At 38.1% G+C, this 16,091-nt stretch overlaps 1 protein-coding gene across 13 annotated transcripts in view; it reads left to right on the top strand.

Moving 5' to 3' along the window:
* The window catches only part of UTRN (utrophin), a 496,228-nt gene that overhangs the window by 153,735 nt on the left and 326,402 nt on the right, over window positions 1-16,091 (top strand). For all 13 annotated transcript variants that reach the window (XM_082474349.1, XM_082474346.1, XM_082474342.1 and 10 more), the window contains 4 exons: window positions 5,707-5,820; window positions 6,596-6,751; window positions 10,758-10,928; window positions 12,712-12,891. In XM_082474349.1, the coding sequence (XP_082330475.1) occupies window positions 5,707-5,820; window positions 6,596-6,751; window positions 10,758-10,928; window positions 12,712-12,891 (621 nt within the window). The remainder of the gene's footprint in view (window positions 1-5,706; window positions 5,821-6,595; window positions 6,752-10,757; window positions 10,929-12,711; window positions 12,892-16,091) is intronic.

The following is a 16,091-nucleotide window of genomic DNA, read 5'->3' as shown; positions in this document are numbered from 1 at the left end:
TAGTACAAAGTGCTCTCATGCACATCTCATAGCTCCTGCCCTTTCCTTGCCCTGCAGCCCTGTCTGCATCTTCTCCTGTGCACTGCTTCGGGTGGGGAGACAGTGCGGTGGGTCACAAAGAACACATTGGACGATTGCCTTTCTCCGGAAATGTCATTTACCTGCTAGGAATTCACAGCCTCCTTGGTTCCTCCTTTAAGTGTAAGCTGCTTCTACAAGCAGTCTTTGGTCTTACTCACCATCACACCTGCAGCTAATTATTCCTTTTTCTTCTACACGTTGTTTACACCTTCACAAGAACCCCCCGTCTCAGGCCAGCTTTTATTATGGCTGAGACCTGCCTGTCTGTCCTCCCCCAGGGCATGAGCTCTTTGAGCACAGGAACCTTGTCTGGGGTACTGCAGGTAAGCGGATGTGAAAGGCTCTGCCTTGAAGGTGCCTGCAGACATCATACACACTCGTCCCGTCTAATGAGGTTGGATCTATAAAATCTAAATGCCCAGTTGTCCTTGGCAGGACACCCATGTAGTCAGACCTCTTCCTTCGGTTGCTGAGCAAAGACACACACTGAACACTCTGTGTTCTCACGCAGAGTGGGGAAGGGGACGTGCTGGAGCTGTGAGACATGCAGAACCAGGTGTAGAAATTACTTTGGAACACATTTCAGGGTAAAAACCCAATGGTAAATATTTTCTAACAAAAATATGCAGTATAGCTGATTTAATTCTTTCTAGGTAACATATAACTGATCGAATGATCTCATAAGAGTTTTTTTTTCTCATTCTGAATGCATTTTACTTCAATAAAGGGAATATTGGTGCTTTCTGAACCTTAAATTTAAGAACTCTGGTGGTTTCTGATAAATAAATGTAGTAACAAAGTCACTCTTGGCCTTCCCTACTAAGCGAGGGAACACTTCTTTTCAGAGTGTTTTGAGGTTAATGAACATTATAAAACAGATAAAAAAACCCTACTGCCTTAAAATACTGTTTTAATTCGGTTTTCACAATTCTTTTGCCTATATCCTGGGTTAGATATTGGCTGCTTAAAAAGCTGTGGACATTCCAACAGATGGGGGAGGAGCAAAATAAAATGCCAAGAATTTAGCTGTGAATAAAATCCTGGGAGGAAATTGTGTACCTTGGAATCTTATTGTATTGAATTCAGAGTTACCAGGCTTAAGATTTCTTCTATCCCTGGCTCAGGGGCTGGGGGCTAGGAATTGTTTTAATGACCTCACATTCCTTTTCTGTGACCCAGCAGCAGGTGTTACTCATCCAAAGTGCTTACAAATCAGAGCTTTTGAGCAGTGATGGTCAATGTAGCGTTTTGACCCCTCTAAACGAGAGTATTCCATACTTTGGTTTTCAAAACTACCATATTAGTCATTTTATATTTCTCTGAGAATTTATGAGTATAAATAGGAATGAGAAATGCTTACCCTAGATTAGTACTTACAGTTTGTTGTTGCATGTGAAATAATAACAGACATTTATTTCAGAAATTTACTAGTATTTTAAAGTTTTTCGTATTGCTCTAAAAGAACTGAAGTCTCCCCAGAGAAGATAGAAAGTTAGAAATTACCCAATTTAAATATCTCCATATATCTCTATCTATTTCTATATTCATTCTGCAAGTCGATGTAGATGGTGAAAAAATTAAATACTCATTATTGTGCATTAGAAACTCATAAGTGCATCAGCTGAGTGATTTTTAAATGGGCAGAGGAACACTCTTCATGTGAACTCCTTCACTTTCTTTGTAACCTCTTTGCTGTACAATTGACCTAAAGATGAGCAGATTCTGGTTTTTTTTTAAAAGCACAGGAAACATCTGCTGCAAGTGGATTGAGATAATATTTTCCTTCTAGGGAAAGAGGAGATGCTACAGGGCAGAGCAGAGCTGTCTATCTCCAGCATTTACCTGCACACAAATGGCTGCTAGTAGTGATCTTAGTGATCTAAAAACCTTTCCCGCACTGTGTAGCCACAGGGTAGGGATGCCTTGTGAAGCTTCTGTTATCAGGCATTTCTAGAGTTTGGGCCTTTCCTCATGTACTTGGCTTCCTTCTGCTGAGCTGAATTTAGCCGGGTCTAGTCAGAACTATCATAAGCAGTAGTTCTTTCAAACAGCCACTTTTGAACATGAGTTATGTGATGGAACAAGCATTAATGTTGGCAGCACTTAAACACATTAAACGGATGCTTATACAAATATGTACTCACCCTGGTTACTTATTCCTATGAAGTGTCTGTTAGGAATAGACACCAGAACTTGAAGTGGTAATTCTTTCATGGGGTTAATCTTGGTAATAAAGCACTTGATTTTGTAGATCTGAGTAATACTAGCTACCATTTACTGCATACCTGCTCTGTACCATCTCTGTTTTTCAAAACAATCAGGCGAGGCAGTTGTTATTATTCCTATTTCATAGGTGAGCTATGGAAGCTCCCAGAAGAGAAATTGAGAAATTAGTTTCTCAAGGCCTCAAGGCTGGTAAGGTGCTGAACTAGGTATTCAGACCTTGGTCTTTCTTTTCATGGGGCACACTGCCTGTCTTAGAACTCAGTGTGGTCAGGATTACCTGCAGGAGTTTTAGTCATGAAAACACTTTTCAGATTCCTCTCTGTTCCCTTTGTTCCTATTGGGATCATCAGTTGGTCTACGTGGCTTGTCTATGTCTGTTGCTTGCCTCTTTCTTTTTTCTCATGTTTCACTGTAAGAGGAGGAGCAGGTGTGTGTGAATTGTGTTTGCTCACAAGGGTCTGTGTGTGTCCGAAGGAGGGAGGAAGGGGGTTGATGCCATAAAATTTCCTCTCCTGTGCCAATGATGGGGATCACTGAGGCTGCTTGCCTCAGTCAGGGCTGATTGTGGTTAAAACCTTCTTGGAATATAATGCTTCCATATAAAGTTCAAAAATTCTTGGCCTGGGAGACTATCAGTTTTCCTTATTTCAAACTAGATTTAATGAATTGCCCAGTTACGCAGCAGTAATGCTGCCTTGAATTCTTAAAAAGTTCAGACTGGAGATTAACAGTGCAAGAAGTGGTAACAAGTTAAATGGACAGTTAAAAAGGCCCTTTATGAACTCTACAGATATATTCGTACTTTCTCTGTTTTTGCACTTTTATCTTTTACACACCCCACTCTACCCTGCCCTGATCATGTCTTCCTAAGCAATCTTCTAGGATAAGATCTGAGAATGCTGGAGCAAACCCAGAGGAAGAGATATGTCACCAGTTGAAAATCTATAAGAGTAGTGTGGGTGTATGAGAATAGTGACAGACAGGCTAAAGAACAGAGGGAAAGGAAGCTTGGGGAAAGTGCACAGTGTGACTGAAAGGTCTTTCAAAGCTTGCTTGGGAGAAGGGGAACGAGGAAGTGCTTGCACAGAGTGGTATAACATGAATAGAGGAGATAGAAAGGCCCAGCTATATACGCACTTTTTGCTTCCCATCTTCATCAGAGAATGACCCTGCAAACTAGAAAGTGGAGAATGGTCATTATTGAGGGTGCATTAGAGCCTGAATTATGAGTTAGATGGAAAAACGACACAGTCCTTCAGATGCCTAAATCTACATCCTGAGTAACGTGGGATTTTACCCATGATCTCAAGGTCGGATTATGCAACTTGTGAGGAAATTACCAGAAAAAAATGGAGATGGGTGAATGTCCTACATAAGGGGAACATTATTTTCTAGAAGCTAAAGACCTGAAGTAAGCTTGATGTCAGTTTCTGGCAAAGCTGTAGATGAATGATCAACCAGAGATCTTATATGTGATTAGGAAGGAATGTGGTGGTCACCAGGAATCAGCATGGATACCACGCATAAGCCTTGTCCGGACTCATTTCCTAAGTACTGCTTGCTTTTATTTATTTTTTGGAGGAGGGATACTAGATTATTAGATAATACAGATTCATAGTCTCACATTTCATGTGTGCTCATTTAGTTCAAATAATGCTGACAAACTATCATTTTGGGTAAGTCTTGATATCAGCAAAGTATTTGAGAAAATCTCTTATAACCTTATCGGAAGGAAGTGGAAAGCTACTTAGATGCTAGTATTATGCTGATTCCCATGTTTTGAAAACGAAGCTGAAATGTTTGTTGGTTAATGAATGCGATGGTGTCCTCAGGGGGAATGCTCAGGTAGGCACTGTAATTGGCCTTATTTTTCATCTGGAAAAAACCCCAAAACCTAACCCCAAAAAACCCAACAGAAAAAGGATAGCTCACTGTCAGATTTGCAGATAAGAGAGAGCTGGGAGGCACAGCTGATAAGAAAGTGGAGAGACTAAAAATTCAAATCATTCTGTTGGCTTTTTATTGTTGTAGTATTAAGTAGTATCGTTAACATAACAAGGCAAAATTTAGTATTTATAAATATCAAGTTCTGAATTTATTACAGAAGTCAATTAAACAGTATGGGATAGGGAAAATGTACTTTTGAGGTAGTTGTGGGAATTTTGGAGTTTTAGCTAACCATAATATTATGAATAATATATATCTAAACAAATTTAAAGAAATGAAGGAAACAAAACCCAACTCTTAATAAGAAAAATAAAACTGAAAAAAAAAATTTAGATGGCATTTTCTGAATGTAATATCCATACGTGAAATACCAGTTAGGTTCCATCTTCGTCATTCATTGCAACATTTTAAGGATAAGAGTACTTGGTTCTCGGTGGCATATTTTAAGTACATTAAAAAGTTGATGTAATTTTCAGAGCGTGTTGATCACAGTGTTGAGTGCAGTATCTGGGTATCATGTACTAGAGACATCATGGAAAGAACTGGGAGTGTTTAATCACTAAAAGACTAAGGGAAGACATAGTGGCTGCCTTCCAATCTGAAGGTTGTTTTTGAATAAGATAGTTTATTTATTTCCATTCCTAGGGAGGAATGAGAAGCAAATAATTGAGGAAAGTACAAGGAAACAAATTCAGCTCAATGAAAGGGAAAATAACAAATCAGACCAACCAATGATGGATGGGGGACCTTGGAAAGAAATGACCATCACTTTACTCTAGTTTTGGAGCTAAGTTAGACCTAATTATTTGTATTCTTCAAGGTCCAGTTCCAATGTTACTACCTGTCTGAAGTCTCATTCTTTCTGCAAAATGTTCCCTTTCTCATTTCCCCCAGTACCACACACAGTAACTGCATAACAGTGGGTGCTTAGTAAATGTTGGATGAAAGAATGGAGCTGGGTAGTGGACCATACTGGGTTCTTAGATAACAAGGCATCCAACCGCAGAACTAAGAAAAATCTATTGTATTCCCTCCACTGTGCTATTTATTTACTCCTGCTTTGAGTAGCCAACTTAAGGAGAGAATTGTTCTAAATTATATGAGAATGAAAGATTTTTAAGCTGATTATACCCAGAAAAGCATTTTTTACCTTTAATTTGAATTTTTAATCATAGATATTGCTCATGTTAAGCAAAATAACTTTGTTTACTGGAGAGTGTTTTGAAATTTTTAGAATGATCACCAAGATATCATCTCATGAGGATTTTAGGCAACAATGAAGAAAATAATTATTTTCAATGTTGGAAGTTTAAAAAAGAAAGAAATAAAATAAATGAAAATGATGCTATCAGAGTTTTGAAAAGTTGCTTTTCCCAGTAGCAATAGATCTTGAGATGTAGTAGGTTGAATGCCACTGAGTAATATCCCCCTTTGTTATTGTGTTTGATTTAGGCTGATTCGAAAGTCATTGAGAAGTGGATGGATGGTGTGAAAGACTTCTTAATGAAAGAGCAGGCTGTCCAAGGAGATGCCGAAGGGCTACAAAGACAGCTTGACCAGTGCTCTGTGAGTTCTGCTGATCTAGGGAACCTGCTGTACTAAATAACATTTTCTTATTATTATTATTTGCTGCTCTTATTAAAATTGTAAGAATATGACATGACAATAAACCTAGATAAAATATCTTTCATCATAAACCTTTTTTTGACTTTATAGCTAGTCAACAAATGACTGATTTTTCATATTTCTATTTTTGGCCATGGTTATAGAATTTTAAAAAATTTTTCTTTCATATTGGAGCATAGTTAATTAACAATGTTGTGTTAGTTTCAGGTGTACAGCAAAGCGATTCAGTTATACCTATACATGTATCTATTCTTTTTTGGATTAAATTTTGGGTGGGGAACATAAGAGCAATTTTAGTTCATTAGTAGCTGCTGTTTTATGTACGGTGACAATCTTAGTGTCATAATTACCAATTGTATATCACTCTTATTGTGCCACATGGTGAGACTTTAAGAAAAACATACTTTACAAATGAAGTTTGCCAGTAATACTTCTTGCATTTTATATTTGATGAAATCATTAAGCTTCTCTAAATTAATTAAAAGTACTATTCCCTGCTGAGAGTCAAGTATTCCCAATCTAATTTGGCAGATGGCTATATGAAACATCCAGGTGAAATGAATTTCTTAAAACAATATTTCTTAAGTAGTTAAAAGTCCTGACTCCCAAGCAGTCTGTTCTTAAAATATTTGCAGGGATACAGGCAGACAAACTGTAATAATGGCATCTACTTATATAGGCATGAACGCAACAAGGGCTTATGTTATGTTTTCAGGCATTTGTTAATGAAATAGAAACAATTGAATCATCTCTGAAAGACATGAAAGAAATAGAAGCTAACCTTCGAAGCTCTCCAGTTGCTGGAATCAAAACCTGGATGCAAACAAAACTAGCTGACTACCAAACACAACTGGAGAAATGTAGCAAAGAGGTGAGTTTTTAAACTTCACTGCCTGTGGTTTTCAAGAGGTAGATAGTGGCTTCTTTTGACAGAGTAAACTGATGTTATAGCCCATCCAGTATGAAAAACTGTGGTCTAGAATAACTATAACATGGATGGCAGGTTGGGGCCAGAATTGGGTCATGTTTTTTTAATGAAGGGAGGGTGCTGTTGTACCTTTGGCCCCTGGGTGGGAATGAGCTTGACATATTCAGTAAAGAACAAGAAAGTTGTTGTAGCTGGAATAGAATGAAGGAAGGAGTTAGCAGGTTGGAGAATGGGAAGATTTGAGGTCAGAAGGTAGGTAGAGATGGACTGTATATGGCCTTTGAAGCATAGATTTTGACTTTTATTTCAAGTATGATTTTACATAGACGGCAGAGTGTTTTGAGCAAGGAATTAATACATGAAAGATCTTTTAAGATCACTCTGGCTTCCATGTGGATAATTTGCTCTGGGAAAGCAAGAATAAAAATGGGGAGAATACTTAAAGGTTATTGCAGTCTTGGAGAGAGAGGGTGGCCCCTTGGACTAGGGAGATAGTGGTGGAAGTCATGAGAAATGTTGGGTTGCACTATATTTTGAAAATGGAGCTGGGAGTCTAGTAGTGAATTAGATATGTGATATGAGGAAAAGTGAATAGTTAACGACAGCTCAGGATTTTTGCAAAGCTTCCACTTTGTGTGAATTGTGGTGCTATTTACTGAAATGGTGAAGACTCAAGGAGAAGCTTTTGTGGGAGCAGGTGAAGTGATGCTTTCCATACTGGAAGGATTAAATTCAAGATTACGAGACATGCAAATGGGGTCTCTAGCACTTACCACTGGCCAAAGATGCTAAGGAGGAAAGGTCAGCCAGAGGGGAAATGCCAGGAGAGCGTGAGGCCCCAGTGGCCAAGTGGAGAAAGCTTTTCACAGTGCTCAATGCTGAGGACTGCTGAGACTAATCAGAACTGGAAAGCAAGCTTTAGACTTGACAAGATGATCGCTTTTATGGACTTTGAGAAAAGTGGTTCCAGTGGAGTGGTGGGAAAGAAAATCGCATTGGAGAATGTTGAGGAGAGGAAAGCAAATGAAGTACTGGGGCAAGTGTAACCAACTTTGAGAATTTCTCTATTCAAGGGAGCCGAGAAATGAGGTCGGTGCTGGAAGGGACGTGGGGATCCAAAGAGCTATTTTTGTAATTTTTAAAAATAAGGGGTATTACTGGAAGTTTGCATGCCAAAAAGGACTTCATTTAGAAAGAGAAAATGATGCAGAAGAGATTGAGAGAAGTGAATTGCTGAAGCAAAGTCTGTGATTAGGCAAGAGGGGATGAGGTCCCCCCTCTAAGTGAAAGAATTGCTATTAGGTAGTCCCTCTGTGGTAATGAAGGGAAGGCAACTATGTGTACAGTAGGAATATGATGTAGTTCTCTTCTGATTGCTTCTGTTTTGTTAGCGGAGTAACAGGGAGGATGCATACAGCTGAAGTGAGTGAGAAAGGGGTAAAAAACGAGAGGAGAAAATGTGAAATGCAGGAATACCCCACAGACAGTTGTGTAGATAGTACATATCTCTTAATACAAGGTTTTTTGTTTAATGTTTATACAGGAAAATTTTATATTTGCATCCCCGAGTATTTTATTTTGTTTCTCCCCAAATTCCTTATTTTGAACAAGTTCAAATTTAAAGAAAGGTTGAAATAATGGTCGAGAGAACGGCCATAAGCCATTCCTAAATTTGCCAGTTGTTAATGTTTTACCACATTTGCCTTTTCTCTCTCTCCTCCCTGTCTCTTTACATACGTACATACACACACAGGCACACACACGCATACCTTTTTTTTTTGTTGTTATATATGTAGTTTTGATAGGAAGTCGAAAATATTATGACATTTCACTCCTAAATACTTCAGCATGCTTCTTCCATGAAGGAGGACAATCTTCTACGAAACTGCAGTATCATTGTCACACTTAAGAAAATACTTTCATAGTATCATCTTATATTCTAGCCAAATTCAGACTCCTTTAAATGTGCTATAATTTGATGACATGTGCTTGAAGGAGCTGGGGTTTTTTAATTAATTAATTAATTTATTTATGTATGGCTGTGTTGAGTCTTCGTTTCTGTGCGAGGGCTCTCTCCAGTTGCGGCAAGCGGGGGCCACTCTTCATCACGGTGCGCGGGCCTCTCACCATCGTGGCCTCTCTTGTTGCGGAGCACAGGCTCCAGACGCGCAGGCTCAGTAGCTGTGGCTCACGGGCCTAGTTGCTCCGCGGCATGTGGGATCCCCCCAGACCAGGGCCTGAACCCATGTCCCCTGCATTAGCAGGCAGACTCCCAACCACTGCGCCAACAGGGAAGCCCGGAGCTGGGGTTTTTTTAGGAAGTAAATAAGGAAACTGGTTTGGAAGTGACAGTGAGGAATAAGGAAGACAATAGCTAGATGGATAGCTAGATGGTTGCATAGGTACATACAGATATTTAGATCTGTGTATCTATTTATCTACATATATACATACATACACATATGACAACATAGAATTAATTGTGGATTATTATTGTTTCAAAGTATGGGAATAAATACATGGGAAATTTTTAAGTGTCTCCAGCAAGGAGGCAACCACTTGCTATGTAATTATCTAAAGCCGTTCTAGACTGTGGTATATCACTGAGTAGTAGAAGGTTGAAGAAATTTTGGACAAACATCGTGTTGCCAAATTTTTACTTTTCTAAGAAAGGATAGACATATAAAATCAAGAAATAAAAACAGTCTATTATATGCATGATATCGTGAAAGGAAAACCATCTTAATGCCAAAATGTAGAAAGTATATCATCTCAGATAATTAATGATAATTTTAAGCTTTTCTTTTTTTGAAAAGTTTGCTACAGTGTCTTTATTTTTCTCACTTCTCTGTGGATCCATGAATATTCTATAACTGACTAGTGTTTGGAAACTACTAGTAAAAAGAATTTGGGGGAAGTGGGGCCCTGAAATCTGTATTTTTTAAAGAAGTTCACTAGGTTAAAGTGTTGATCAACAAGACTTGGGAAGCAGGGCTGTGTATATTGCTGGCAGTAGACTCTCTGAGGACCATGTGGGGCAGTGAAATCCAAGCTCCTATTTAGTGCCTATGTTTATGACTGTGATCCTGTTTGGAGAGTGGAACAGGAGGGCCACTAAGTATTCCCCCTTACTCTCGAGAGAGCCATCCTATTCCTGAACCTGCCCTTTTGTCACCGTCAGTTTCACAGCCAAGCAAGCCCTGGCAGGGTGACCGCTACTGCGAGATTTCATTTGAGTGGGAGGTTGAATAGTGAAGTGAGCCCTGGATGATCTGTGTGGTATGATATCTTCTCCCACGGAAGTCAGTGTGTGGTTAGAGCGATCTTTCTGAAAGATATTTTTAGGCTTCTTAAGATAGTTAAAAAAGCTATTGAACCTGATTCAGACAAATACCTATTTTCTAATGTAACTTTTTTTGTATCTGTGTGGAATATACAAATACCGTAGATTATCAAAACCAAAATTTTGTAAAGCAGTGTTGCATCAACATCTTTGATAGCAATGTACTCTTCTCTGCTTTTAAAAAGTGCAGTCTTAATGGGGAATCCTGTGAAAAAGGAAAAAATGGACATTTTGGTTGCTTCAGGGTTTTTTTCCCCATAAATAAGGTTAGAGTAGATTTCCTTGAAATACATGCTTTCATGGATGTAGGTAAGAGTCCTTCAGTTGAGTATTACTCTGTCAACAGTTATGCATTTTCAGAATTATAATAGATATTTCCAGATTAATGTCCAAAATGTGATACCGAATCCCAGTTGTAATTATTGTTTTCATTATTGCTTATATTCCACAACATCAGCACAGAATGTATAAAGGGTTTCATCTGAATTTTAAACCTTAAGACTCCTTGTGGAAAGTTATTACTGTGTCTTTTGATATTAGAAACTAGAAGTTGACATTTAATGTATCAGGATTTGTTTATTCGAGTGAATGGCTTTTCCTTCCTAGATTACTATTCAAAAAAATAGGTTGTCTGAAAGTCAGGAAAAAGTGGTGAACCTGAAAAAAGACTTGGCAGAGATGCAGGAATGGATGACCCAAGCAGAAGAAGACTACCTGGAGAGGGATTTTGAATACAAGTCACCAGAAGAGCTTGAGAATGCTGTGGAGGAAATGAAGGTGAGGCTGGGACAGTCAGGGTCAAGAGGCTTTATATCTCCCCTCCTCCCTTTAAAATCAATCAGTCAGTCATCTGCCTAGCTGTAAGGCCTGATAATGTACATATAATCTTTCACAGTAAGATTTCAAATTACAAAAAAAAACAAAAAAAAAGGAGGGTCAGCTGCTATGATTTTTGTAGGGATAGGAAGCTGAGAGTCCGCATGTTAACTTGGCCCATGAGTTGAGTCTTGAGGGCCCCTGAGAAAATGTCTTACATTAGAACCTTGGTGAGCCACAGTGAATGACTCAGAAATTTTGTGGCATCAATTATATTCACAATGTTGTGCAACCATCGCCGCTATCTATTTCCAGAAATTTTCAGGAAGAGTTATTTTTTTGTAAAGAATAAGAGAGACTTCCCAATTAGGTTGGGGTTTATCTTTATTTCACCAGCTGTATTCTTCCAGCTAATACATGGGGCACACATGAATACCAAAATTTTGTTGGAGCAGGTAAGAGGAGCATTAGGAATGTCGTCAAGGGATTTAATATCAGTTGGGTCCACAGGATGTATTTCCTGTAAACTTATATTTCTGTGTCAGTAGTCTTGCACGCTCTCTTTTTTTATATAATAAAAGAACTGGACATCATTCCCACTTTTCCAACACTGCTTCAAGTGTCCTTCAGTGTCGAAGCCAAAGGAGATAGTGTCTTAAAAGCTACTTTTAAAAAAATAAGAGTTGCAACTTGCCTACAAGTATAACAAAAGCAAAAATCTGTGCAGATATTTTTTAAAAGGATTGTTTTTCACCAATGCATTATTGTATATGAGTCAAAGTAAATAAAAAGGACTTTTATTTTAGTATTTTCACAGAAATACGTTTTTTAGTGTAGCTTTCCTTGAAACTTTAAAAATATTCAGTATGTAAGGTATTTTAAAGGTAGCCTACCATGTTAAGAACCATCTTATTTGCACTATTGACATTGTAGTTCTGTGAGGTTTTTTTGTTGTTGTTTGTTTGTTCTTTTTTTTTTTTTTAAGGTCACTAGGAATGAGAATTAAAAAAAAATGAGATTAAAACTCTTGATTGGGCAACATTTTATTTTTATTCTGCCAAACAACCATTAGGATTTTTAAAAAACCACTACACTTAATTATTTTATCCCAACTTAAAGAAATTTAAAACCATTAAGTAGTAAAGAAAGCTACAAGAGAAAGTGAAAGGCTGTTCTGGGTTGATTTTCCCGAGTATGAGACTTCATCAGGCACGGAAGGAGAGTCAGGCAGGAAGCTACTTTTAGATCAGATCTTCCCAGTATAACTTTGTCATCTTTGAAATGCTGTTAATTATCAGAAGGATAGATATACTTATGTTACAGGAGAAAAAAATATGTTTATATTATTTTTAAAGAATACTTCTACCATGGTGCACTTCCATTTTTGCTCGACTTCCAGTGGTCAATTAAAATTAATTCACTTAATTCTTATTATGGACCCAGACTTTGAAAATACTTCCTGTCAGTAAACATAATTTGGGATAACTTAGGTGTTAACAGTGCTGTTATTAAATGAAAATGTCTGCATGGGGACTGTGTACATTGGGGTATATAATGAGTGAAATTTTGTAGTTAGCATTCTTATTTCACAAGCACTCTCTGTAGGGATTACCTAATAATGTTCTGATTAGGTAGTTAGAATCATCTGGATGTTTTAATTTTGGCTTAGTTATTTTTTGAAAAAGAAAGAAATTGGTTCCTGAGACAGGGAGCCGCTTTTCAAGTTCATTCTGTCTTGGAACAGAGGGCGAAAGAGGATGTGCTACAGAAGGAGGTGAGAGTGAAGATTCTCAAGGACAACATCAAGTTATTAGCTGCAAAAGTGCCCTCTGGTGGCCAGGAATTGACATCTGCGCTGAATGTTGTGCTGGAGAATTACCAACTTCTCTGTAATAGAATTCGCGGAAAGTGCCACACGCTGGAGGTATGGTGTTTTTTCACTGATGCATTTCTGAGATTCACACTCTGTAATGTACTGGCTGCTTCCATATCTTGGGAAAAAAACTCCATTTTTCTTTTCAAATACTAGATCATAAAAGAAAAGTAGTTCTTTCATGATTGAGATAATAATAATAACAGTAGTAGTAATTATTAGATAATAATTTAGGTAGTAGGTTGATAAAAATGAAACAGAGAAAAGAAAACTGGAGATCAAGATCTGCCTTCAGTTAGTGGAAGTTTCTTGGAAAAGTAGTTTCTTAGCTTTAGACATTTATTACACGTGAAATCAAGGTTTTCAAGGTTTTCATATTACAGATGATCTGTAGAGTCTGTTCCAGTCCTAAAATTCTAAGACATATACTGTGAGTACCTCCTTTTTTTTTTTTTTTTTTTTTGCCTGGTTAGTACACAGAGATGAATTGAGGTTTCTGTTTTAGAGCGGTGTCTAAAATTATAGGTTTTATTTAGAGTGAAAGACTAACTTGAATGTGCTGGTATTTTGCTGGACCATTTCCCCTACCCTGGCCATAGGATTTAAGATGTAGATGATTCTATGAGTTGTTTTTTTTAAATAAAATTAAGTTTTTGATTGTTTGTTCTTACATTAGTGTGACATTTGTTACATATTATTGAAAAGACTTAAGAAGCCCTTCAGTTTATAGCAATTTAAATTCAGTTCAACCTAAAACAAATGATTGCATTGTGATGAATCCTAAAATGGTAATCACAACTGCAGTATTTAAACTAAATTCACTCCTTACTCACTTGTTCTGAATCTATATAAAGAAAGTGTAATGTGGATTAGTTAATAAGAAAACTACAACTCAACAAAGCCTCATTCTTTAATATTAAGATATTGCCTAACTTAAAACACCTGAGGTTACTCATTTGAGAATTTAACATTCTGTGAACATAATATGTAACATTATGTATGGATAATCTTAAGTCCCAGTAGATGATCCTGGAATTGAATTCTACTACAGTCTTGTCCATGTTTTCTTCTCTGCCCTAATCACCCATGATTTTGCTTTTTTTTGGTTTGTTTATTTTCCTGTCTATTATTAGCCAAAGTAACTACTCAAAATATGTTTAAATAATGGAGTCCCCAGGTTATCCCAAGCTAACAAGAGACCACCATGAATTCTGTGTCATTTCTTTGCACTGTCTTTATGACCCAGAGGTGACAATTTGAGAATGAGGAATGAAATATTTCAAGGTTTTAGTATTGCTTGCAGAATTACTTTTAGAATTATTTTGGAATTAGTTTGAGAGAAGAAAAGGAAAAGCGTAAGAAAACAAAGTAGATAAAAGAGAAAAGATGACACCTTGATGCCTTTGAAAGGGGAAGTGATAAGAAGAAAAAAGATTTCACAGTGGAAGCATTCTTAAAATTATGTGAGGGATTACCAAGAGATCTTGGGTAGAAACAGCCGAAATTTCTAAATTAGAGTAAGGATGCCTTTCTTCCAAAGAATCCAACTTTATTACCTTGATTATTTCTAGATTCCTTTAAAATGTTTTAAATCATGAAACATTTGAAACTTATAGAAGAGTACAGATGATATTACTAACACCCATATACATATCCCTCAGCTATAACTAATGTTACATTTTGCCATATTTTTCCAGATCTTCTTTTTTCAAATAAAATTAATTGGCATTACAGAACCCGTTCCCTTTTTCCCCATCTCATACCATCTCTTGATCCCTCTCTTAAAGTAATCATTGTCTAGAAGGTGATGTATAATCTTCCCAAACATGTTTTTATATTTTTAATACATACACTTATGTTTCAGTTATTAATTGCTGTGTAACACACCTTGCCAAAACGTAATGGCTTACAAAAACAACCATTTATTATTTTCCATGATTCTGTGGGTTGATTTGGCTCCGCGGCACGGCCCTTCTGCTCCATGAGGTTTATGGGTATTGCACTCAGGTCTGCTCTCATCCACCAGGTCCCCTTCACGTGGCCTCTCAGGTTCGTGGCTTCTCTGCAGCATGGCAGCTGGCTTTTAAGATGGAGAAAGCAGAAGCTGCCAGTTCTCTTAAAGGCTGTGTCTGCACGTTCACACAGCATCATCTCTGTAGCCTTCTTTTGCTCTAAGCAAGTCACAAGGCCAGCCCACATTCAGGGGAGGAGAAGACAACTTCACCACTTCATGGGAGTAGCCGTAATAAATTTGTGGCCATTGTTAATCCAGCATAGTTCACTCTCTGGTCATAAGTTAGTTACATTCCTTCCACATGTAGAATACTCTTAACGCTCTCCCAGGGACTCCTAAGGTCTTATCCAGTGCAGCATCAAGCTCAGAATCCAGTATCATGCGATCTACATCAGGTGCAAACGCAAATGTGGCTCGTCGGAACAGTCTTCTTCAGGTGCAGGTGTGTGGGTGTGGCACCTCTCGATCTGGCGACCCGGGGACTAAAAAGATAAGTTATCTGAACCTCATATACCCAACACAGTGGTGAGATAGGTACAGGAAAACCTCAGTGGACACTCCCATTCAAAAAAGTTGGGGCAGTGGAAGGTAAAAAGAGCAGGCACTGGTATCAGTGACTCTGAAATCTAATGCTAGTAGTTCTGAAATCTAGCCAGGCACGTGTAGTCGGGGCTCCGACTCTGGGGCCAGGGACTGGTGCTTGATTAGGGGCCAGTGCTGCTTCTTGTGGGAGCTTCTCTGTAAGCCATCCCTTCCTTCCCATAAGAAGTAGGGCTCTGCTTGCAGCTGAGTAGATTTCTCTGCCTGCTTTCTAGAAATTTGGGGGACCAGACACCTCTTTTCCCTTTTAGTCTTAGCCAGGCGTTGGCAAATTACAGCCTGTGGGTCAAATCTGTTTTGTGGCCTGTTTCTGTATGGCCCAGGAGCTAAAAATTGTTTGTATATTTTTAATTTTTAAAGAGTTGTTAAAAACAAAGCAACACAAACACATAGAAAAAATAAAGAAGAATCTGTGACAGAGACCAGATGTGGCCTGTAACACCTAAAATATTTACTATCTGGCCTTTTATAGAAAAGATTGCTGACCCCTGACCTGGTAAGTGTTCCTCGTATGAGGTTGAATGCTACTAGAATGTGTCCTGTCTGAGTCAGTGGATCTGAAAGAGGACCAACCCAGTAGGCTCCATGCTGAACTCTGTCTTCTAAATTTATCCGTCAAATAGGCTCCTCCCAAGGG

Source organism: Balaenoptera physalus, assembly GCF_965194825.1.
Source record: "Balaenoptera physalus genome assembly, chromosome: 9".
In the NCBI taxonomy this organism is placed as follows: domain Eukaryota; kingdom Metazoa; phylum Chordata; class Mammalia; order Artiodactyla; family Balaenopteridae; genus Balaenoptera; species Balaenoptera physalus.
This window is presented reverse-complemented; position numbering and strand designations above follow the sequence as displayed.